This window comes from Strigops habroptila, chromosome 7 (assembly GCF_004027225.2).
Source record: "Strigops habroptila isolate Jane chromosome 7, bStrHab1.2.pri, whole genome shotgun sequence".
NCBI lineage: Eukaryota > Metazoa > Chordata > Aves > Psittaciformes > Psittacidae > Strigops > Strigops habroptila.
The window spans coordinates 31,396,772-31,421,350 of NC_044283.2; the positions used below are offsets into that span (position 1 = coordinate 31,396,772).

At 38.2% G+C, this 24,579-nt stretch overlaps 1 protein-coding gene across 5 annotated transcripts in view; it reads left to right on the top strand.

Moving 5' to 3' along the window:
• SLC7A2 (solute carrier family 7 member 2) overlaps window positions 1–24,579 on the top strand; it is a 58,928-nt gene that overhangs the window by 26,489 nt on the left and 7,860 nt on the right. For 3 of the 5 annotated variants that reach the window (XM_030492632.1, XM_030492630.1, XM_030492631.1), the window contains exons 2-9: window positions 10,714–11,104; window positions 12,368–12,523; window positions 15,831–15,996; window positions 16,735–16,871; window positions 17,370–17,589; window positions 20,873–21,009; window positions 23,586–23,688; window positions 24,355–24,560. In XM_030492632.1, coding sequence (XP_030348492.1) covers window positions 10,729–11,104; window positions 12,368–12,523; window positions 15,831–15,996; window positions 16,735–16,871; window positions 17,370–17,589; window positions 20,873–21,009; window positions 23,586–23,688; window positions 24,355–24,560 — 1,501 coding nt within the window. In that variant the 5' untranslated portion in view covers window positions 10,714–10,728. Of the gene's footprint in view, window positions 1–5,209; window positions 5,364–7,117; window positions 7,357–10,713; window positions 11,105–12,367; window positions 12,524–15,830; window positions 15,997–16,734; window positions 16,872–17,369; window positions 17,590–20,872; window positions 21,010–23,585; window positions 23,689–24,354; window positions 24,561–24,579 lie in introns of those variants that run through there. The other 2 variants (XM_030492629.1, XM_030492628.1) reach the window with 2 other exon arrangements.

A 24,579-nucleotide genomic window follows, 5' to 3' on the forward strand; every position in this document is an offset into this window, starting at 1 on the left:
GTTAGCACAGAGATTGCACTAACTTTTTTGTGATAACCTGGATTTTTATTCTCAGAACCACAAAAATGCTAATTAGTTTATTGATCTTGACATAGGAAAGATTCTTGCTGGCACTTGATGAATCCTTTTATGAATGCTAGTACATCTTCTTAAATCCTATCAGAGCTGCACAAACTGTACAAACCACGTTGCTATTTTTTCTTGTACATGTCAAAAGTTATGTTTGTTACGGTTGGCTGCAAAGTTCTGACTTCCAAGGCAAAGCAGCACATGCCGTGCAGAGCACTGTTGACGGATTGCAATGGTTCACTAAGGCCCCAGTCCTGCAAGCACTTTTGTTCATATTTAACTTCTTTGTGGTATGAGTAGTTATATGGGCAAGCACATGGATATGCTTTTGTTAAGCATAGGTTTTACATAACCAGTTAGCACCTCTAGTTACGTAAAAGTCCACAGCTTTTTGGCCCATAGCTGTGAGGCTGTATGTGTGAGACAAGTCAGTCAACAGCAAGTCAGAGAACTGTTGGATGAGGTGCTTGAGATTAATCCAAGTGTGATATAGTTACTAAGGAGCAGAAAAGAAGCCAGAACCTAAGCTATAAAGTAATGTTGTTGGTCAAAATACAGTTGGATTTGTAACTGGAAAAAAACTGGAGCCAAAGTGGACTACACAAAATGGATGTATTGCAGCGCTTTTCTGGAGAGAAACAAGAATTTCCTCCAAGAGAAGCGGGGTATGTACAGCAGGTCACTGCCCCCAGACAGCACTCCCTGTGCTCAGCCTCGTGCGGAAGCGCCTTGGGTCTGGTGTCCCTTGCTGGTACCCCACCAGAGCCTGTATCTTCATGAACACTTCGCTCGTGTTTCTGTGTCACATACCAAGGCACACAAATACATCTTTTGGCTCAACCTACAAAAACTGGGTGGCAACATGGTCATCTTGTAGCTTTGTGAACACATGATTGAAAACACACACAAAGCTATGTCTGAAGTGTCCATAGGACCTCTGAACCAAACAGTACGTAGTGAGGACATTCTGCTCTACCCCACAGTAGCTCTAGATCTGGGCAGGACAGACACAAACTATTTTACTTCACCACCTGGCCAGGAGTCAAGACAGCTGAAGTTTGGAATGCCTTTAGCAGTGTAGCTGCCATGTGCTCCCGGTCCCAGGATTAAGTTTTAGAAAGTCAAATGAACCATAGCAGCGCAGCTCCTATCCATCTTTGTCACTTGTGAGTGACTTTCCAGCCCGAAGCATGTCAGTAGAGTTTCTACTGTTAATTTAAGGATTGAGGATGAAATTTTGAACTGATTTATACTGGCCCTGAAGGATTCGAATTTTTAGTGTCCGTGACAAATCTGTGCCACAACAAAGTCAAGCACAAAAATGAGGAGAGGCAGAAAGCAAAGAGGGATCCAGCTAATACTTAATCTGACTTACTATAATATTGTTTCTGGCATTTTCCCTAAAAAGAAGATCCACTTCTGAAGAGGCAATGCCAGAGGAGTTGGTGCCTCAGAGTTAGAAATAGTACCAAAGAAAGTTTTGGAGATGTACTGGAAGTGGATTTTTGTTTGATCATAACGTTTTCTAGAAACCTTATGGTACATTCACTGGATTGCTTTATCCTGTATATTAGACAAAGTAGTTAAATATAGAACTCCAGAAATAACTTGCATGGGTACTTTTCTGTTCTGTCTGAGGAGTAAATCCATGTAAGATGTAGTGATGGTGCTCTGCTGTGAAATAATAAGGGTGATGGAGTTTTTTTCTTAATCATACAGTGAATAAATTGAAAGAGTGCTAGGGATTGCAATGGGTAGTGGGAAAAGATCCAGGAAAAAAGGTGATACCCCTAAAATATTTATTGTGGAAAAGTGTGAACAATCCTTGTGTTCTCATTGTGTATAGTTGGGAGAGTAAGGCTTAGTTCATTCCGTCATTACTATCTAATTCTTCGTGTTCCCTAATTCAAAGTCCTTATTTTGAATCAAATCCTGATCCCAATGATATAATTTGGAATTTTGCTGTTGGCTTCAGTCTGACCAGGTTTGTGTATTCAATACGAAGAATTGTTTGTCTTGCTCTGAATATGACAACATGTCCTGGATAGCGCTCTCTTAGTTCTGCACACTGCAGGTTGAAATGTGTATCCATACAAATGCAAACAATGCATATAAAATGTCCATAAAACATTTTTTAGGTGTTTTATCGATGCTATAGGAAGAACTATGATTACAGGGAATGAATATATTTATAGGAATGCAAATTTGAAATGAAACTACTTTCTTACGCTTGTTGTACCTTCTCAGAAACACAGAATTCCAATTCCCTTTTCTAAATCTGGGCCCTGTCCCTGTTACAACTACATCTATACGATCTGCATAGTCTTCAGTTCTACGTCCACATTTAGAAAGTAGCTGACAGTAGTTGTTAAGGTTTGCTTTTTTGGTTTGGGGGTGTTGGTTTGTTTGTTTTGGGTTTTTTGGGGGATGGTTGATCTTGTGGTTTTGTGGTTTTTTTGTTGGTTTGTTTTTTTGGTGTTTTGTTTGTTTGTTTGTTTGTTTGTTTTGGGGGGTGTGTGTTTGGTTTTTTATTATTTGCATATGGCGATACCCCAGACAGTGTTTCCAGCACATCATCATTAACCTGGCTGGACTCTACCAGAAAGTGATTGAAGCTAGGCTAGCCTCACACTCAGCTTTTCTGTGGGAGTATCTTGTCCTGGTACCTGAGGAAGATACGCCTGAGAATGGCTAACTTCTAAAAGTTAAGTAGAAATGGAGTCTCTGTATTCAGCAGGTTATGAAGCAATCACAGCTTCTACTTTTTTTTAGGTAGAAGGGATGTTTTCTATGATTAAGCAATAAATCACTTAATTTATGTATTAACAACAGTTCTTAGTGGATCTGTGTGGTCAGAAATGATTCAGAGGTCTTGAGGGTGTTAACTAAAATCCACACAGGTAATTCTCAAGTCATTCATGGACTTGCTAGAGAGTGATGGTTTGGGGAAAAAAATGCCTAGATTATTATCATGGTTGAGAATGATGCTCCATATTTCTGTGTTTGCATTTAACAATTGCTTTCCATGGGGAAACGTTCTTACTGCCGTAGGAGTGAAGGACGTAAAAAGTGTATTCTGAAGTGTATAGGGTTTTTTGTCAGCAATACTAGAAGCATTTCAGTATTCAGTAGAGGTCTTATCTTTATCTCAAATGTCATGTTCAGTCTCTTTTTAGATCAAACAAAAGCTGGAGCTTATCTTCTCTGTAAAAGATAACTTGAAGAGAAGATAACTTGAAGCTAAGTTATATGGGTATAACCTCCTGTTCTGTTATTCTGAGTGGCTTTTTTGGACTTGGTACTTAGAAAAACATTTCTGTTCAACTCCTACTGCCATTCTAGGAATGACGAGCAGTGCATCTGAAGCTTTTATTAGGTCTCTGTACATAAAAAGATGAGTTCCCACACTTAGGAAGATCAGGTTGTTTACTAGACAAGGTTTAGTCCAGCATCCTGCCATGTTTGTGGCTCAGAGCTGCCACAAACAGAGTTCAGAACCTTACATCTTCAGGTCTGGTGGGAATGAATTTGGGGTGCAGCTGGAACTGACCTTTCAGTTTCACTTCTTCCAAAGGAAGAAGGAAAAAATAACATTTTTAAAAGCAGAGCACTGAAACAAACCAAAATATATAATGCTAGTATAGATGCTGCCACTTTTTATGTTCTCTCCATTGCTTTTTCCTACCATAAGAAGTAGAGATTCCTGACAGGAGATGTTCTTCTGTGGTTCGCCACTGCTCCCAAGTTTTTATTTGTGTCCTGTCTTTTTATCCCCAAGACCGTTCCTCCTTCACTTCCTTTTCATTTGTGTGGCAAATTACCCCTGCAGGTCTCTGTGCTAAGCAGCCCAACCACCAGTGAAGGAACTGGTGGAATTCACCGCTGCTGAGACGAGGGGAAGAATGAGTATTGTTATTAGAGAGTCAACAAACACAACCTTTTCTCTTCACACCTTTTTGTGCTTTAAGAAAAGAATAGCCTTGGGTAATGTAAGAAATGACATCGGGACTCCAGGTGTTGAATTACAACCCACCCCCATGGAGAATGCTCTTCTAGGAGCCACCTCTCTTTGGATCTGGAATTGCTGAAGAAAGGTTGTAGTTGGCCCTTGCATGTGGCCACAGGAAGCAGGACTTTTCATGAAAGACGAGGAGCCTTCTGTGCCCCTGGAGCGCTGGCAGACTTTACAGTCAGGAAAAACTAAAAGCTGAGAACAAATTGCAGGGGGCTGCCCCACTAGATGTGGTATTCTCCTTATTTTCTTAGGAAAGACTTTTTAATGATTGGAAGCATAGAGCTTTTCTTTGCGAGGCTTGTATTTTCAGTGAACAAAAAGAGATACTGAAGCACAAGTGTTTCAAGGGAAACAATATGCTGTAAATAATTTTGACTGGAAATGCTGCTACATGTTTGGGGTGGGGTTGTCTGTCATTGGAAGTAATAAAAATACAGCTGTATATTATCCATTGGGGTTTGGTTTATTCTGGAAGCTAATTTTTAAGACATGGAGGGTTATTTATTGGTTGTGTCACAGGAATATTTGGACTATTCTAATTTCAGGCTTTGGCATTTTTATATTTCAAGCCATATAAAGGAGAAGAAAATATATGGTGCATCTACCCCAGTTCAACCGAATGGGCTCTAACCAATTTCTGTAAATATACTATCTTCTGTGTTGTTTCTAACCATAGCAATACTATATATATAATTCTAAAACGTAGCAAAAGCAGTTTTCATGCTATGCTATTGCATTCAGGTCTCAAAGCACTGCAAAGTATCCTTCAATATGCTTCAAAGCCAGTTTACTTTTTACATGGGCAGTAGGAAGACTGCTTTTGCAGTGGGAGACCAAGTTCAACATCCACATTTTTGCTTTTCCGTCAGGATGTGTAAAGGGAGTCCCTGGGGGAAGGTGTGGTGGGTACCCTCACTACAGTATGCGTTTCATATGCAAGCACATAGGTGTGTTTAAATGGCATTCCAGTTGGATTTTTTTTTTGTTGTGAAGACTGTGGATGTTACTTATCTGAACAGCAGCAAGACTATCTCCCTCCCTCCCTCCCTCCCTGCCTTAGTTGGGCAAATAGCTGCCCAGCTCACAGCCTTCCAATCACCCCGGCTGCAGAGCCTCCACCCCTCAAGCACCAACAGCTCTCGCACCACCTACAGCTGGCTTTTAAAGCAAATAGGTTAATAAAATCACTTTCAGTCATTGCTCTTCCATTTAAGACAGTGGAAATTCAGGACTGGGTAAGAAGAGCAGAAGTTTGCTCAGCAGAAGTTGCTCTGATCAGGTTTGTAATGAAATTTGCTGCTGAATGAAGTAACCTGAAAGCAACGTAGTTTATCGTAGGAAAGTTTGCCTTTAACATGTGCTTTTTGAGTAGCAAGAGCTGTGGTATGCAATATTAAATTTAGCTTACATTACAGCATTATTGTGTCTCTGACAAAGTGCAAATTAGAGTGTTAATATATAGAAGATGCAATTTATGTTTTTCTTACCAGTCTGACGGGAAGGTGTTTCTGGTTTGAATGACAAAACTATCTTCTCCTGTTTATTAGACTTCTGTTACAGGTGCTGCTTTCCAGCTTTAGGGCTTTAAGTATTACTTAAATACACTACTTTAAATGTTCCAAGGCATTAGGAGTTTTGTGAAAGTCTTGGGCACAACATCAACTTTTAGGACACTTGCTGTAAAACCACGTATTGTCTGTGTATGTGTGTACACACACAAATCATAGACTGTACCTAGTTTCGCTTCACCTCTGAATTCTTTTACTGTCATATATTGTTGTACTAGATGTAATCAATGCAATAGTGCAATTCTGAATAAGGATAAATGTACTTCAGAGCAAACAAAGTTTCTCATAAATCCTACAGATGGAAAACAAAATGTAAACTTTTACTTTTTTCATGAAAATGAGGCTGTATAATCTATATATAACATGTATATATTTGTATTTTCCCATTTTCAGTGGTACTTACTGAAGTGTGTTTTCCCTTATCGGTATGCTGTTTAAATGTTAAACTACTGCACCTAAAATTGATAGTATATTATAGTATATAGTATTAGCTCAGCAAAATAGTTTATTAGTAAACTATCTTTAAGTTACTTTTGCTTCAGTAATCTTTAAACACACATCTCAATAACAGTATTAAAACTTTTAGAGGTTTTGTATTGCTTTATAACAGTTGCTTTCCATTTGAGATTTTTATCTTTTTTATTAGAGCTTTTAATGGAAACTTTTGAAGGAAAAGTTGAATGGCAACTGCAGTAAAACTTTGGGTTTTCCCACCTGTTCAATGTGTACTAACTTAAAACACTTATTACACGTAATTATATTGAAATGTTCTTTTAATGGAAGAGTGTGGTAATACATGATATAAGTTACTTTTTGCTCCAATATCTATCTATTGTTTGCATTTTGTTTTGGGCAGGAGGCTGTGAGGTTATTTTTACATAGAAAATACTTTGCAAAAATGGTAGATTTTACCTGACTGTGAAACAGTCAAAGGAGTATTAAAGATGAATACAAACTTTGCAGAGGGAGACTGTCCTTTGGATTGTGTTTGTATTTACAAATTTTTTTGACACCAAACTTTTCCTGTTAGAAGAGAGCTAACAATAGGTGACCATTAAATGTCCCTGACCATTCAGCTGAATGGAAGAGTTGGTATAAATTATAAGGCTGGACTCATCTTCTTGGGTTAGCATTCAAATGAGTGGTGGTCAAGCAGTAAATTATGTGGTTTACTGGCCAGGAAAGACTGAAATAAAGAAGGGTCTGTCAGCAGCTACTGTAGAGAAAACAAACAACAGAATAAAGAACAAAAGGGATTGGAGAAGTATCTGTGCTTATTAAGGTACTCTGATAAATACCATGAATGTCCACTAGACATTAGGAAGCTTTTGGGGTTCCCCCTCTCTGAATGTTAGATAGATCTGTTCAATTCCTTTCCCGTCTGTCCTGCCGGTCTCTTTGTTGCATGAGTTTGAAGGGATAAAAGTGCAAACCGCAATGTGGATGACATTGCGATTCTTTCTAGGAATGTGTTCAAGGAAGGAAGAGGCTTGAATATTGGCTGAACACTGGTCCTCAAGTCTAAAGCAGTTGAACTGGGGCTGCCCTTTTTCAGAGGACTGTTGGTTGTATTCTGAGTTATAGAACAATCTGTAGCTAAAGAAAAACTTAGTCCAGAAGAGGCTTCAGAAGTGCAGTGACCCAGCACATGCAGAGCCAGAGAGCTGCCCCCTCAATTGTACACAGCAAAAGGAACGTGCCAAGGTCAGTCACAAATGGACTTCACAGGTGTTTGCTTGTGAGAAATGTCTCTGTAAAGTAGACTTCACTGAAGGGAATCCTAGCACAGGTTTGCATGCATGGGAGAAGCAACAGCTTCGGTCTGCTACTCAGCTTAATTAGAAATAACTCACACTGCTGGTGAGTGCAAGGGCATTTTACTTTTTGGTTTCTTATCACTAATTTCCTACGCTTGAACTCTGTATAAGCTCAGGATTCAATCTTTACTCTGTTTAAACCACATGAACAACTCAGGCCTGACCAATTGTGCTTTTAGGTTCCACGCCTAACACTGTTGTTCAAATGCAGGCAGATATCCAAGTCTGCTCCCAGAAATGTAGGACAGGTGTCTCAGAGATGCCTCAGAAACACTGTGAGCTCTGTCAGAAGCAGAGGATTATGAGAGCTTATTTCCTCCTTCATTGGTTACCCAATACATTACCAAAACCCCATTTCCCAAGCTGTCAGGTGTGCCTCTCCTGGAAGGCTCAATGAAGAGTCAGTGCTCATCAGCTGTGCAGGATGTTCACCAAGCATCCAGGCAGTGCTGGTGGAGTTCCGGGCAGCAGAGGTGAAGCAGAAGCAGAGGCCACAACAGTCTGCTAGATTGAGGCAGGCTTAGATGGCAGCAGGAAAAGGAGGAATTAAAAAGGAATAATTAGGAAAATACTGAGACAAAGTAGGAGAGACCACTTTTTTTCTGTGTTCACTTACCCTACTTCATGTTCCTGTCTGTCTTAAAGCTCAACAGGTAAGGAAACCGTGAGATCTGGCCAATCATGCCAGGGCAGGAATAAGACCCTTTTAAAGTGTGCGCAGTTGCAGTCAGTGTAAATTTATCTAGTGCAATGCTGCCACCAACAGGCACACACAGCTGTTACCTCCTTTGCTTCAGTAGGTTAGTGTTTGAGTATGGAACGTGCTCAGCCACAGTGTTATGATAACCTGTGCCTGTGAGTCAGCACGTCAGCGCTGAGCCAGAGCCCAGGTTGTTCTCTTGCAATAATGCGTAATGCAGTAAAGGATCTGTCTTAAAAGGGGCATCTCCAGAAAAAGGTTACACTTGTCAGTGATGTCTGAAGACACTTTGTCACTGCTTACCTATGTCATTTGGTCTTGTGTGGAGGCCAAATACCTTCATAAGCTCATCAGTTCCCACTGCTGCACCTTTTTATCAAGAGCCTTGGGTGACATGGTCTAGTGTGAGGCATCCCTGTCCATGGCAGGGTGGTTGGAACTAGATGATCTTAAGGTCCTTTCCAACCTGAACCATTCTATGATTCTATGAAGTGATCAATACCAGCATCTTGGGATGTCTCAGACAAATCGGAAAGGGGGCCACATCTGAGGTATACAACATTGAACTTGGCACACAGCAGCAGAAAAACCCACCATGTTTCTGCAACATTGAAATTATAAGGGCATGGAGTCCACAAGAGTGTTGCTACCTGTTGCCATGGGCTACAGGTGAAACTGTACAGCCTCATAAGTATATCAGTATGACTTCCTAAGTGACTGCTACAGCTTCAGAAGTGTCATTATGGAAAAAACCACAGTGGCCTTGGCAATACTTGTCCAACTACACCCCATGATAGATGAACCTGGCTTTGGGGGAGTGGAGTGCCTCAGCCTCAGGCCCAGGGAAGGGCTGCTCTTACTGAAGAGTTGAGGAGCTACAGCAGGGGATTTTGCCTGAACAGTTAAATATTGATTCCCCTCAGAAGAGGTTATAGATCTCTTCTGTTTGCCACATGCACATCATCTTAGTTCTGAAGCTGATGTGTGAAATCTCCTTAGCAGATGAAGTCTACATACCATGGGCAGAATCTCCTTAGCAGATGAAGTCTACATACCATGGGCAGATACTTATCTCTGGGATGCTGATGGGCTGAAAGGAGCCTAACTGGAGCAGAGCTTTGGAAACCTGGCTTTTGCCTCCTAACACTGACCTTGGACCTGTTACAGGAATAGAAATGAAATGGTTCCACACAGAGATATCTCTCCCTTTCTTTTTCATACCCAAGGGGACTTTTTTCAAGCAATCTAGTATTAGGGTGGCAGTTTTCTTGGTTCTGACTCTGTTTTACATCAAACACTGTTAAGTGCGCTATCCGTCTTGATGCAAAGTCATTGCTGTTAGTGGATTGAACTACAGTGAGTAGAAATGCCCTTTACTGGTCTAGGAGACTGATAAAGGTCGGGAGGAATCTAACAGCAGAATATTTTGCCTAAATGAAAAAGATTCTCAGTTCGCTGGAGGGTTCCACTTAACAAATCATGAGTATAGATATTTATGGTATGAGTTGCAAAGACAAACATCAGTTTGGGGAGATGGCAGATGGTATCGCTTAATTCTTACCAAACTCTTAGTCATCAACAATACAATCCAAACAAATATATAAAGAAAACCAGAACTTGTACATTAATGTTACCTCTCTGAGATATTATTCTCTATGGGATGTCAGTGTCCTGCCTCCCAAACAAATGCTTTGGACCCTCAGCTATCATTTTTTTGAGTTGGGAAGCAGGCTGTTCTTAGCAGGCACCCGTATTACAGGCCAGAGAAGTGCTGCCCACCTACTGGCCTCCAGAAGCTAGCTGGTCACAAAATCTGACCTTGCGTGCAAGAGCTGATCGCACTCCACACCGCGATGTGCACTCAGAATACTGAAGAACCGCAGTTGGCATGGGATGAGCAGGTTTTGTTAGATGAGAGTTGCACAAGATTTCTTGTAAAGATAATTAGTTCTGGGAAACTTCATTGGTGTGAGAGGGAGTAGAAACACTATTTTAATCTGCTTTTAAGTAGTTTTTACTGAAGCAAATTCTAAAGGCAAAAGCCATGTATTTGAAGGCAAAAGGAGATTGCATTGGCTTTGTCAGAATGCTGTATTTTAAAGCTTTTGCTGTTTATAGCCTTAGTGTTGGAGTTTTAGGTCTTAAAAATCCTTATTTATATTGGTGTTGATCCTTATCTTAAAAGTCCTCATGACATGAGACCATAGAAGTCTATTCCAGTTCTGTTTTAGAAATGGTTAAGGAGTTGCCATTAGCAGATGAATAGAAACAATTACTTCTTTTTAAAGCAGTGTAGTGAACCTAAAGATAATGGATATCTTTCCCTAGGGAAATAAGTGCTAAATATAAAATTAGAAATACTGAATGCCTAATTTGTTTCCTGGGGGAAAAGCATATGCCATCTTATTTAATGTCACAGAAGAGTGTAAATATATAAATTAGTACATGTGATTAAAGCTCTTTATGCAAATACATTTTTTCATTGTTTTTCACCAGTGTCTGCTCTACCTTTTTATGTACTATAATGGTTATGTTTTATTTCAGAGCTCTACATTCACCATGTTGCCCTGTGGACCGGCTTTGTCCTTTGTTCGGTGTCTTGTGCGGAAGAAGAATGTCAGTGGTGAAAGTCTTGAGGACTCCAAGTTGTGCCGATGCTTATCAACAATGGACCTTTTAGCCCTGGGAGTAGGAAGTACCCTTGGTGCTGGTGTTTATGTCCTTACTGGAGAAGTAGCCAAATCTGAATCTGGACCTAGCATTGTTCTTTCTTTCCTCATTGCTGCGCTGGCATCTGTGATGGCAGGTCTCTGCTATGCTGAGTTTGGTGCTCGTGTTCCCAAGACTGGTTCTGCATATTTGTATACTTATGTAACTGTCGGGGAACTGTGGGCTTTTATCACTGGTTGGAATCTCATTTTATCCTATGTTATAGGTAAGCTTAAGAACAAACATGGGTCTCAAGGGCTTCTGAGATGGCAGGTGTAAGATTTGGGTCTATCTTTCTTTTCTGTCTCCATACTTAGCTATTATTGCTTTTTACTTCTGCTGAGATGAAATGACCAAAGTAATTTGGTTAGGCTATTTCCTCCCGTGCATCATCATTGCAAACAGGTTTTATGCAAGATGCTTTTGTAAACAGTGTATCTTTAGCAGCATGGACTCCATACTTCTTATAAAAATTGTGTCAGTTCAGTGACGATGCACAAGAATAAATGGGATTTCATTGCTGTCTTTGGTCAGCAAAAATGGTTTCAGTAAAATCAATAAGTATTTTTTTTTCTGAATATACACAGCAAAGATGTTTACAGGGATCCCATCACTATACTATCTCACTTCAAGAATGTCATGATGTTTAAGCACTAACTTGTTACTATGGTCTCATGCTAATTAAATAGTATCCTATCAGGTGATCCCATAAAATACAGTAGACCAAATCTGAATAAAATCAATGCTTATATGGCAAGTATTCAAATAACATTTGATGTTTCAGTGCTTTAGCAGAGATGACGTTTTTTGATTTAAAAACATTTTCTTCCAGAGGTATGTGTTCCAAGCATTCATTACATTGTGTATAAGCACACCTAGCTGTATATGTGTACCTAACTATGGGACTGTTGCCCAAATCACTATAAAATCAATATGCCTGAGTATTGTGTTAAAGTGCATGAGAGTAGAGTTGTAAAAATAAGGTTGTATTTAGCTGTAGCCACATGCACTCTCTCCCAGAGGAGAGTATTAATCTTAAATACTAACTAGCAATATACATCTTGCTAGCGATTTTTTGGCTTTATTTCCAGGGGGGACAAACTTTCCTTCTTTCATAAAGTTCTTTCTGAAACTGCTTTCTTACATTACTTTATATTGTTTAACATATGCCATACTGTAACTTGAGAAATAAGTATCTTCCAGAATGACATCAGATATAAATGATACAGAAGTAATTTCTGCAATATTTTGGGAATCAATAAGGTGCTAATTTGTATGTTTTAGTTACAGAATAGTATGTTATAATTTAACTACATAGAAAAATTCTAAAACGTTAAAACTCCTCAGCAAAATAAAATTACTGTTTTAACACAAGCTCTGCTTTTTTAAATGCAAGTAGCAACTGCTTAGTTTTCTTTCTTTTTCAGTAGAAGTAACTGTATCCCACTGTATGTATGCAAAATCCTAAACATGCATATATTTTGTGAAGGTACATCAAGTGTAGCAAGAGCCTGGAGTAGCACCTTTGATGAACTTCTTGGAAAGCAGATTAGTCATTTCTTCAGAACCTACTTCAAAATGAATTACTCTGGGCTAGCAGAGTATCCTGACTTCTTTGCTATATTCCTGGTATTACTTTTAGCAGGTAAGACAATATATGGCTTCATTTATGGTGATTGCAATGTCTTACAGACAAAAATGCTAACTTGTAGTTTGTGTTTTATCAGAAATACCTTAATAATGTTTAAGAAGTTCAGATGCACATTTGTGTATTGACACAATGACTCTGGGAATTAAATGTATATAATCAAATTCTATGTGCACCCTCTTCTCTTGTTGGAGCTGGGACATGAAATAATCACTTGTCAGCACTTTTTTTATAAAACACATCGTGCAGATTGATAATAGGAAAATTACCGAGTTCTGTGTGGGTTTTATGGCTTTATCACCGGCGAAAGCTTTCAGAGGGACGTTGAGGTTAAGCTCTGTAGTTTGATGAAGTTATGTGCTCTTCTTAAATAACATTGCACATATAGTGTATATTTGTAAGGGTTTTTTCCCTCTAAATTGTTAACTTATTAAGTATAAAAATAACTTTCTCCTTTCTAAGTCTTCAAAACAGTTGTTTAGCCTAGAACTTGTTTGGGCTAAAGGGCACCCCAAGGTACTGGTATGGCCCACCAGACCATTTTGAAACCTGACAAAATCTTTTAGGTCTACTCTACTCAGTTCTGTTTCTTTTTCATCTTTACTCCTTTATCATGTTTTTAAATCCCAAAAATTTACACCAACTATACAACTATATGCTTTTTGAGGGATCAGAAAGCTCAAAAATATCTGCATGTTTGCATGTAACAGTTGCTTTCCATAAGGAAATGTTCTTACTGCCATAGGAGTGAAGGAAGTAGTAAGTGTATTCTAAAGTGTATAGGTTTTTTTGTCAGCAATACTAGAAGCATTTCAGTATTCACTAGAGGTCTTATCTTTATCTCAAATATTTGTCATGTTCAGTCTCTCTTTAGATCAAACAAAAGCTGGAGCTTATCTTCTCTGTAAATTGAAGCTAAGTTATATGGGTATAACCTCCTGTTCTGTTATTCTGAGTGGCTTTTTTGGACTTGGTACTTAGAAAAACATTTCTGTTCAACTCCTACTGCCATTCTAGGAATGACGAGCAGTGCATCTGAAGCTTTTATTAGGTCTCTGTACAAAAAAAGATGAGTTCCCACACTTAGGAAGATCAGGTTGTTTACTAGACAAGGTTTAGTCCAGCATCCTGCCATGTTTGTGGCTCAGAGCTGCCACAAACAGAGTTCAGAACCTTACATCTTCAGGTCTGGTGGGAATGAATTTGGGGTGCAGCTGGAACTGACCTTTCAGTTTCACTTCTTCCAAAGGAAGAAGGAAAAAATAACGTTTTTAAAAGCAGAGCACTGAAACAAACCAAAATATATAATGCTAGTATAGATGCTGCCACTTTTTATGTTCTCTCCATTGCTTTTTCCTACCATAAGAAGTAGAGATTCCTGACAGGAGATGTTCTTCTGTGGTTCGCCACTGCTCCCAAGTTTTTATTTGTGTCCTGTCTTTTTATCCCCAAGACCGTTCCTCCTTCACTTCCTTTTCACTTGTGTGGCAAATTACCCCTGCAGGTCTCTGTGCTAAGCAGCCCAACCACCAGTGAAGGAACTGGTGGAATTCACAGCTGCTGAGAGGAGGGGCAGTGGGTATGGCTCAAGGCTGAGCATGATACAGTAATTGGATTCTGAGCTGTGCAAAGCTGAGTCATAGGAGCAGCAGATAATGATTTATAGAAAATGTTATGTGCTCAGCACAAGGGAAGGTACACAGAAATCTGGTTTGGGGATTTCTTACTTTTTCTTCCTGGACAAAGGACTTAAAAAAATATACATACTATGTTTCCTACTGCATTAGACCAATTGAGACATTACCTGACTAAGACCGAGCTAAAGAAAGCATACACCTACTTCCAATAAAAATGCCATTGGTGAAGAAAACTTGAACAGCTCATATGATAAAATCTGTGTTAAGATAGAAAATGTCTCATTAGCAGTCAGAAATTTTCTAGACAGTATCTTGAAAGGCTTAAAATTTTCAGACTTAATCTCTAAATAATGAGGGAAAGCATGTATGTGATACTAGTGGAGACACTTAGACTGCAAAGAAACTAGAGGCTTTTCCATTGTATTTATTTTTTCCTGATCTGCTCACTGCCTGCTCTTCCATTAAACTGTTCGTACAATAACAGTTGTTACAAGTCTAATGACACAGTAGGATCCCGATGGAAAAACTCAGATTGTTTAAATGCACTACTCTGCAACCTAAAGCATGTGTATTTTGTATCAGACTGTTTTCTAGAATCTCTGTGGGCCAGTGTTTAGGAATGAGGCATACATTTCTTTTAAAGGTTTTATTAACGACTAGCAAAAGGACTCTTATTCTGTAATGGATATGCCATGAAAATCTTAGAGTGAACAGATTACATTATTAATCTAATAATTTTGCTTATTTTGTTAATCTAATGAGCAACACATAGATTCTACTAATCTGTTTTTACTAAGCGTAGAATTCTTGTACCTATTTTTGCTCCATTCCATAAAACAGAGATGAATGGGAATCTCAGAAAAGCCATAAGTAACAATTGCTCAAAATAGTTTCAAATACTGTCCTGATTTCAGCTGCAGTAGAGTTAATTTTCTTCCTAGTAGCTGGTGCAGTGCTGTGTTTTGGCTTTAGTCTAGGAACAATGCTGATAACGTACTGATGTTTTAGTTGTTGCTAAGTAGCACTTACTCCAACCAAGGACTTTTCAGTCTCTTGTGCTCTGCCGGTGAGGAGGGGCACAGGAAGCCGGGAGGAAGCAGAGACAGGACACCTGACCCAAACTGGCCAAAGGGGTATTCCATACCACAGCACGTCATGCCCAGTATATAAACTGGGGGGAGTCACCTGGAAGGCCCAGATCACTGCTTGGGTCGGGCTGGGTATCAGTCAGCAGGTGGTGAGCAATTGTATTGTGCATCACTTGTGTTTATTGGGGTTTATTCCTCTTTCTTTTTCCAGTTATTATGTTTTACTTCAATTATTAAACCGTTCTTATCTCAACCCATGGGTTTTACCTTCTTCTGATTCTCCTCCCCATCCCACTGGACAGGGGGTGAGTGAGCGGCTGTGTGGTACTTTGTTGTCTGCTGAGGTTAAACCATGACAAATACTTGATACAATTAAAGAAGCTGTCTGTTTTGTGGTTTCCAATACACTTGCCAATTGCACTGCTGTCAGAGTAGTAAATTTGTGCTACTGCTTTTTAAAACTATAAAATCTAATGCTGTTTAGTATTAATTACAGTACTTACATGTCTATCTTCTTTAAAATGCCATTTTATTAGTCTAAGGGACCATTCACATCTATAAAATATTTTTATTTTATAGGTCTTTTATCTTTTGGAGTAAAAGAGTCTGCATGGGTGAATAAAATTTTCACTGCTATTAACATCTTGGTCCTACTCTTCGTTATGATTTCTGGTTTTGTGAAAGGAGATGCTGACAACTGGAAAATAAGTGAAGAATATCTCATAAACCTTACTGCAGTAACAAAGTAATATTTTTAAAAATCAATTTACTTGCCCATATTCTAAACAATTTTCTATTATATTTGCTTTAGAATCAAGAATCATAGGATAGTTAGGGTTGGAAAGGACCTTAAGATCGTCCAGTTCCAAACCCCCTGCCATGGGCAGGGACACCACACACTAAACCATGTCACCCAAGACTCCGTCCAACCTGGCCTTGAACACTGCCAGGGATGGAGCATTCACAACTTCCTTGTGCAACAAGGAATAGTGATATTGCAGGTAATATATCAACTAATAGGTCTGTTGCTGGGAATGATAAAACTTTTTATTCCTTTAAAAATATTTTTTCCATTTTCTTGTTTGTAGTTTCCTTTAAAAAATCATCTTATTTCAATACTGTTGTCTGTAGCTATTTGAGAGGTTACTGGTTTCTTGTCCTTAAAACATGTAATAACTGTAGTGTGTGAGTATGACAAGAGTTGCCTACACCATTAGTGTGTTAATATATTTTTCCATAAACTGCAAAGAGAGTAAGACAATAGTTACTTGATTCAGGTATTCTTCCATTTACTGTTATTTTTGTCTTACAAACCTTGACATCAAAATGTCTTCTTGTGATGCTTTGTAAAGTAGAACTCGGTCTTGACAAGAGCATTTTAATATGTATTTCCAGAGTGGTAGGGGAGGAGGATGGATGTGTTTGACCTACCAATAGTTAAAAAAGTAAGTTATCTTTCTGCTGTATTTCTGTTTTTTTATAGGAATCGTTCATCCTATGAGAATGTGACAAGTATATATGGGAGTGGTGGCTTTATGCCATATGGTTTCACAGGAACATTGGCTGGTGCTGCAACCTGTTTTTATGCATTTGTAGGATTTGACTGCATTGCAACAACTGGTATAGTATTTATGTGTGTCTATAGGTATACTTAATTCTGTTCAAAATAAATTAATAGTTACTTTCTAAGTCTGAGAAGTATTTAGTATACATTTTGTTTTCTGCCCAAATCCTGTTATTCACCTGCTCACTTCTACAATTCCCTAAGATGAGGTATTTCTCCTAAATGCTGGCTTGTATATGGCTAATAGGAATGAGTACATTGAACTTAGAAATTGTAGGTAAATAACTAGAAATGATAGGCTTTGAATACTCTGGATATACATTGTATTTCATGTCCTTTAGTTTACCTCTACTTTCAATGCTATTTTTGGCAACAAAATACTGAGAGTTGTTCTGTGTCGCTGAGGTTGTTTTCTACAGGTTTTTAAAACTTCTATTATAAATGTGATTCCCATGGTTTAGATTAATGAATGATTTGTCTCTGATGTTATCTTTTAAAGCTGAAGATGGAAATGAGTAAGACTTTTTTGGGGGGCATTTTTTTTCCTTTTTCAGGAGAAGAGGTCAAGAATCCTCAGAAAGCCATACCCTTTGGAATTGTGGTGTCCCTGCTTGTCTGCTTCATGGCCTACTTTGGGGTTTCAGCTGCACTGACACTCATGATGCCATACTACCTACTAGATGAGAATCCTCTACCAGCAGCTTTTGAATATGTTGGATGGGGTCCTGCAAAATATGTTGTGGCAGTGGGATCGCTCTGTGCTTTGTCTACAAGGTAAAGACATTGAAATACTAATTTTTATTGGGAAAAGCTGATGCATAATATGTGAGTATTTAAATACATGTTCATGCGTTCATTTTGAAGGCTCAGTTCATTCAAAGTATTACTAATAAGTATTATAAGCATGTTTTAGACTTTTGCAGGTCTTGATCACAGTAGGTGCATTAACCCAAGTTCCTTTTTTGAACTGTACTGTTTTTGAACTCTACCTCTTTGGCTTATTATCCAAAAGTTGTTTGGTTTTTTTTATTAAACCATGTATTTTCAGACATATGACCTGCAAGTTATCTTTATTAACTGATAAAGTAAACCTCACCCATTTTATCCTTTCTTGCTGTCCACTCCTAATGACTCAGCAGCTTTATGGGCTCTGTGTATTTGCAGGCAAAATTGAAGAGATGATTAACTAGCTCCACTCCTCATCTTCGTTGCCTGTCTCTGTTTTCCTCCAGTAGCCAGTCTGTCTTCTGACATCAACCCTTCCTGTGGTTTCTGTGTGGGTATTTGAGATGTAGATTATAGCTATGAAAATATTATAATTTATTGCCCCTTGTGAAAGTATGGATGTAAAAACTTAACATGTTAGTTTGATCAAAAAGATTAAGGAGGGCAGGAGGTATATTAGTATGTGTTCATCTATATTACACCCCATGTAACGTAACATGGAATAAACCCTTTCACAGAGTAGAAAATTGCTTGATACTTGAATTTAGGGATAGAAAAATGCTGCTGCCAATTCTCTACTTGAGCTTATGTAGGTAAGGAGTCATTTACATGAGCTTCAATTGGTAAGAATACTGTCTGCCTTTCCACAATGGAAAATGACATGCTTGTTGCACCACTAATGCTAAGAGCACTCCAAGATAACTCTGTAAGCATTAGCCTGAAGATGAGCACACTGGCTGTGGGCAGTAGTTTAAAGGAAAGGAATATTTTGATGTAGGAGGAAATAGGGTGGTGAGGTACTGGAACAGGTTGCCCAAAGAAGTGGTAAATGCTCCATCCCTGGCGGTGTTCAAGGCCAGGTTGGACAGAGCCTTGAGTGACATGGTCTAGTGTGAGGTGTCCCTGCCCATGGCAGGGGGGTTGGAACTGGATGATCTTAAGGTCTTTTCCAACCTGAACTATTCTATGATTCTATGACAGAAAATGGGAATAGTTCTAGGAGGACATTAAAAGAATTGTAGGGCTGAGTGAAGAATGTCATAGTTATGCAGTTCATTCTGGGACTACAGTTACTTTCTGTCCAGTTGTCATGGTCCCCTTCAGTTTGGAGAGCTTTACTGAATTTTTCCTCTATATTGATAAATAGTAAAAGTGACATATAAGCAGAAACTAGCTTAAAGAAATTAATACTGAAAACCAAAATGAACTGAGATAGTAAAATGCTTTTTCAGAAATTTGAGCTGTTGGTCTCTCCAGCGTATTCTGAAGAATTATATTTACTCATATGGGGAGGTAAATCTTTCAGACTGTTTACTGATGTCAGTTTAGAACAAAAAAAGGAAATTGTATTTCATATTTGTCAGTTTAGTGGTATAATTAAGAAAAAAGTTGGGATTGTTGCTTTCGGTACATATATTTACCTCTTATTTCGTTATGTTGTGAACTTGCTTTGTCAGGGTAAAGATGTTTGTTAGTATTTCCATTATTTATGTGAATGTACTTACAGAGGGGTAGGATAAATATGTTTTACAAAGCCACCACAGTAAAAAATTTGGCAGGGGATTTTAACAGTATCATTATTTGAAAAATCAATTGTCACCTTGGTTCAGGAAACATTCTTTTTTGGAAGGGCCATTCATACTTCAAAATCAGTTCATGTGCAGTGAAACTTCTCCTGTGTGTCTAACCTTAATGCTAGTGTATCACGAGCATTATTGGAGGTACTTCGCACCTGTGGTATGTAAAAGCTGTGCCTTCTGTAAGTGGTACGGTTGATTCCCTAAAGTAAGAAAGGCAACCATTCACCTGGTTAAAAACTAGTGTGCTTGCCGCAGAGGTTATACTGGCTATGATTTTGCCTTTTGTCCTTTCAGTGTTTCTGATTTTCTTAATTACAATTATTTCACTTGGAGGGAAAGAAACCACCTAATTTAAGAAGTATGTTTAAAAGGAGCTTCAAGTTACCAACAGTTTGAAAGCTTTCTGTGTCTTGCTAATAACAAATCTAAATTAATTAGCTTTATTTCTTAAAAAAAAAAAACCAAAAAACAAAAAAACAATCTTTAATGAAGCTTGCTAGAGGTGCTTTAATCGAGAGAAATAACATGCCCATGGTGCTTACTTTGAATTACTGTTAATCAGCAGCCTCACATGGAAGTAGAGTGTAAGAGATGCTGCTAATGCTTATTGATTTGCTGCTGCTGACTGACAGACTTTTTCCAGGAATACTAAAGCTTAATTGCATAGTTAGTGTGACCTGGAACAAGATTCAGGTCCACTAATACCCAAGAACTACAGTGATGGCAAGTTATTTTGCTAATCCGAATTTTCTCTGATGAAGCAATTCCACTGCTTAAATTAATAAAAAAAAAAGGGTGGGGAGGGGAGGCAATCAACTTTACATGGAAAAAGACATTTCTATTTGTGTCTGATCTGTAGTATCTTGGGATACAGGGCTTTCTGATTTTGTCTTACAATCATAATTTTTATTTCTATACATGCCATTAATTAACATTGTTTATCTTGTCCATGATTCAACTCTGCATGTACTGTGTTTGCCATGTTGCATGTGTTTGCTTTTTACTTAGTCTTCTTGGATCGATTTTCCCACTGCCACGTGTAATCTATGCTATGGCGAAGGATGGGTTGCTTTTCAAATGTCTAGCTCAAATCAGTTCCAAAACGAAGACCCCACTAGTTGCTACTCTATCGTCTGGTGCAGTAGCAGGTGAGACTAAGAGTTGATCCTTGTAAAGAAAGGTGCACTGCTAAACAAATGCATATATAGAAATAAACCACTGTTGTGCAGCTTTGATTTGCTTTGGACTGAATTGGTCAAATCTGATTGTTGCCAGGTGAAGCAGGCTACCACAGATTTTGTATTTGTTCGTTAATCTCAAGTGCTTTAAAAACCTAGGTTCAAAATAAACAGCAACCCAACCCCAAGAACATCAGTCAACCGAACAAAAAACCAAGAGCAGCAACACAGAGCCTAAACCAGAACTATACCTAAACCCATTAACTTTTCCAAGCTTTTTGTGTAGTTGGGTTTACCAGTAAAGCATTGTGCTTTTAATAACCTGTATTTGAACTATACATTTTTCTGTTCTAGTCTTCTCGGCTCTATGTTCCCTTTGCCCCGAATTCTGTTTGCCATGGCACGCGATGGTTTACTCTTTAGTTTTCTTGCCAAAGTGAGTAAGAGGCAGGCACCAGTTTATGCCACCTTGACAGCAGGGGTCATCTCTGGTAAGCTCTCAAAGCCCGTGTTACTTAAAACTGAGATTTAAACACTCTATGCACGTGCATGGTACTTGGTATTTTTGAAAAGGGCTGCTTGTTAACTTCCCTTGCATGTACAATGGGAATAAAATTACTGAGTAATCAAAGGGTGTAAGAACTCCAAATCATGCCAATCATGGTGGTGGTGATGTCCTTAATGTCACAGAATTCACAATGATTTTTTAATTTTTTTTTTTTTTTAATAGTGGCCCCTTGTGTGGTGAATAAACTGGTTACTTAATCTGGGTCCCTTAGGCTGGTGCTCTACTTACAGGGTTTCCTTGTTCGATATACACCTATATCTTTATCACACCTATAAAGGGAGGAGGGTGAAATAACTCATGGTTTTTATTATAAGACATGAGGAAAAAAATCTACATTTGCAGCCAGATGAACTTTGGTGTAAAATGCAAAGATTTTTTCATTTTCTGCTAAAGAAAACTATTCTGGTTTTATATAGGCTTACCAAATTGTGGTTGAGGGGTATGTGTGTGTGTTGGGGGTTATACGTGTATCACATACATGCACACTTATTTTAGCAAAACAGCATTTTGGCAGCTGTTGCCAATTCTTAATATTTCACAAGGAGAAATTCTTAACATACAAGTGTTTCAGTTTTGTCCACGCTTCTTGCAAAGGTACATGTAACTGTGCCCAGATTTCATTGTCATTTCGGTGGGATGTCTAATTACGCAGGAAAACTGCAAGCTCTATATGTATTTAACTGAAAGACAAATAAATAAGTCTTAAAAGTATTTCAGATATGAAATACATGCTTTATAACATTTAGCAACTCTGGCTAAAATTGATATAAAATAAGAGGTTCAGAACTGAAACTAAAATATTATAGTCAGGGTCATCCTCAGATGCCACAAGACTGGAACTGCTCATGCCGTGTACTTGACAATAATGTGGGAAGGCACTGGCATTGTCTGGGTAGTGCCCACATGAAGCAGTATTATCAGTTCCCTTTGGTCAGAGTACAAATGAATTGCTTAGGATTACTTTTATTGTTTTGACTTTGTTATTTGTAGTATTGACGTATTCCCTTATAATAATTTGGAAGTGCAGTTAAGTGAGATGAAATAAACACCTTTATCTGAAATCACAGGAATAATGAGGAGAAAGAAAACCATATTGCCCAGCTGGTAAACTGATTGATGTAGTTACACAGCCCTGACTATAGCTGTGCAGCAGCCATCACTTGCACTGCTTTTAGACAGTTTGGGGAATTTGGTGTGCCAACAACTCGCCTGAAGACAGCTTTATCTACTGCTAGAAAAGCAGTAATTTCTCCTTCTATTTTTAAAAAGATGCATATTTGGTAACTTGTGGCCATAAATAGTTTTGACAGAATAGTTACGGATGTATGCAACAGCCTATATCATCTGTCTTTTCATTCGTACCATGGGTAGTTTCATAGCTTTAAGAAATGTTAAGGAGATTAGATGTTTGGCCCCTTAATTAAAGTTATCAGGCAAAGACTAGAGCTGAGGCAATTGTCACATGTTATTGCTGTGACTTACCTTTTCACAGGTGGCAATCATGATTGCAAAACTCCGCACATAGCAAAATGATTTCTTGTCAGTCCAAGGTTTCACCATAAATTCAGCTACCGTTGTTTCTTGTCTACAAATATATTAACAAGCACATAAAGATTACATAAAGTATTTCTGAATATAGAAAAATCTATGCGCATATACATGCAGTGTGTAAAGACTAGGTTTAATAGTTTCTTTTGATGTTGAGGTTACTGAGGAATCAAAAGATTACGTATTTTTAGATTCTTTCTGCATGTCAATGTTAATAAATACAAATATTTTAAGAAGTTCTTTGACCGCATGTATTTCAAATCAATTAGTGTTAGCCTTTCATTTAGTGATGGCTTGTGCCAGTTTCTTTATGTACTATGTGTGTCTGTGTGCAAACAGCATTGACAAAAAAGACATTCCATAATCTCCAAAAGACACTGGCACTAGCTTTTATAAACGCCAAGACTGCTATAGTTACACGTGGTCTCATGGAACTTTCTGCCTTTGATTTCAGTGATCTGAATATTAATTCCTGCAAGAATTTGCTGGCCTTTCCTGAAGGCCACTTGAACTTAACTTTTTTTTTTTTTTTTAGTAAGGTAATAAATTAAAAAAACCCTACAAAACTATTTTATTTGAGACAAATCCTGAAAGTCCACTTTACATAGAGCTTACTCTCACCTCAGCAGAAATTTTACATACTGGTGACTTACTGGGTCAGATCATTTTTCCCTAGTTTTGCAGTGGAATCCATCCTCTCAGCTTCAGTGAGATTCTGTTGCAGGATCTGAACCTTATTCTATGGAAATGTATTTTTAATGTGGCCACAATTCAAGAAGCCCTGTGTGCAAACACTTATGTCCATGTAAGTCCAATACAAATCACTTGATCAAATCTTAGCACTTACGGTTGGACTCAATGATCTGAAAGGTCTTTTCCAACCTATACCATTCTATGATTCTTTGTCAGCCTCATATAAATTCAGCATTTTCCTTTCTCTTCTTTTTTTAGCTATAATGGCATTTCTGTTTGACCTAAAGGCTTTAGTGGATATGATGTCTATTGGTACACTTCTTGCTTATTCACTTGTGGCAACCTGTGTCCTCATTCTTAGGTGAGTCAAAAACATCCTTTTGTATTCTACTGTGTTTTATTTCGTGTTGGTCAGTATATAAACAGCAATGACATTTACAGAGTGTGTTTTTTGCTAGATAGCTCAATGTTTAAAAATTAGCTATATACATATAAAAAATCATTAAGAAGCAGCTTGAATTCAGTTCAAATTCATTGTTGCAATAATTGACACTTTAAAAGAGAAGATTATGTTGTTCCATAGTGACTTATTTAACATATGTATTTTTAAAAATACACTTACATTTTAACAAAGCAGATGTAAAATTTTCGTTTATGCCAGTTATTTGGCCTCTGACAGTACAGGAAGCATGTCAGAAAGACCCCCTCCCCTTTCCCTGGCATTGACCACCAGACTCTGTCCCCTATTTTTGTATGAGACTGATCATATATCTGACTCCTTGGTGCATTTATGTAGCTTAAAAAAATGTCCCAAAAATCCCCAAACCCCAGCAAAAAATTCAGTTGCCATAGTTTGTTTATATATGATAGTGACTAACAATATATGCTGCTGCAGTGCAGTTAGAATTGGGAAATTCTAAACCTCTACTGCAAATAATTTACTATTTAAATACACTCCTAGAGTTATATTGCTTCAAATCCCAAAGTAAGCTTAAATTTTTTTACTATGTTGTTTGTTTTATCATAGGTACCAACCCAATTTAAGCTATGAGCAACCAAAATATTCACCAGAAAAAGCAGCTTTGGCTGCATCTGAAAGAGAATCTGCAGTAAGTGAATCACAGATAAATATGATACAAGAGAATCACTTCAGTCTTCAGGCCCTGATTAATCCATCCAGTTTACCTACTGAGCAGACTGCAACTACAGTTAGCTTTTTAGTGGGTCTGTTAGGTAAGTATTCAGCTGTCCA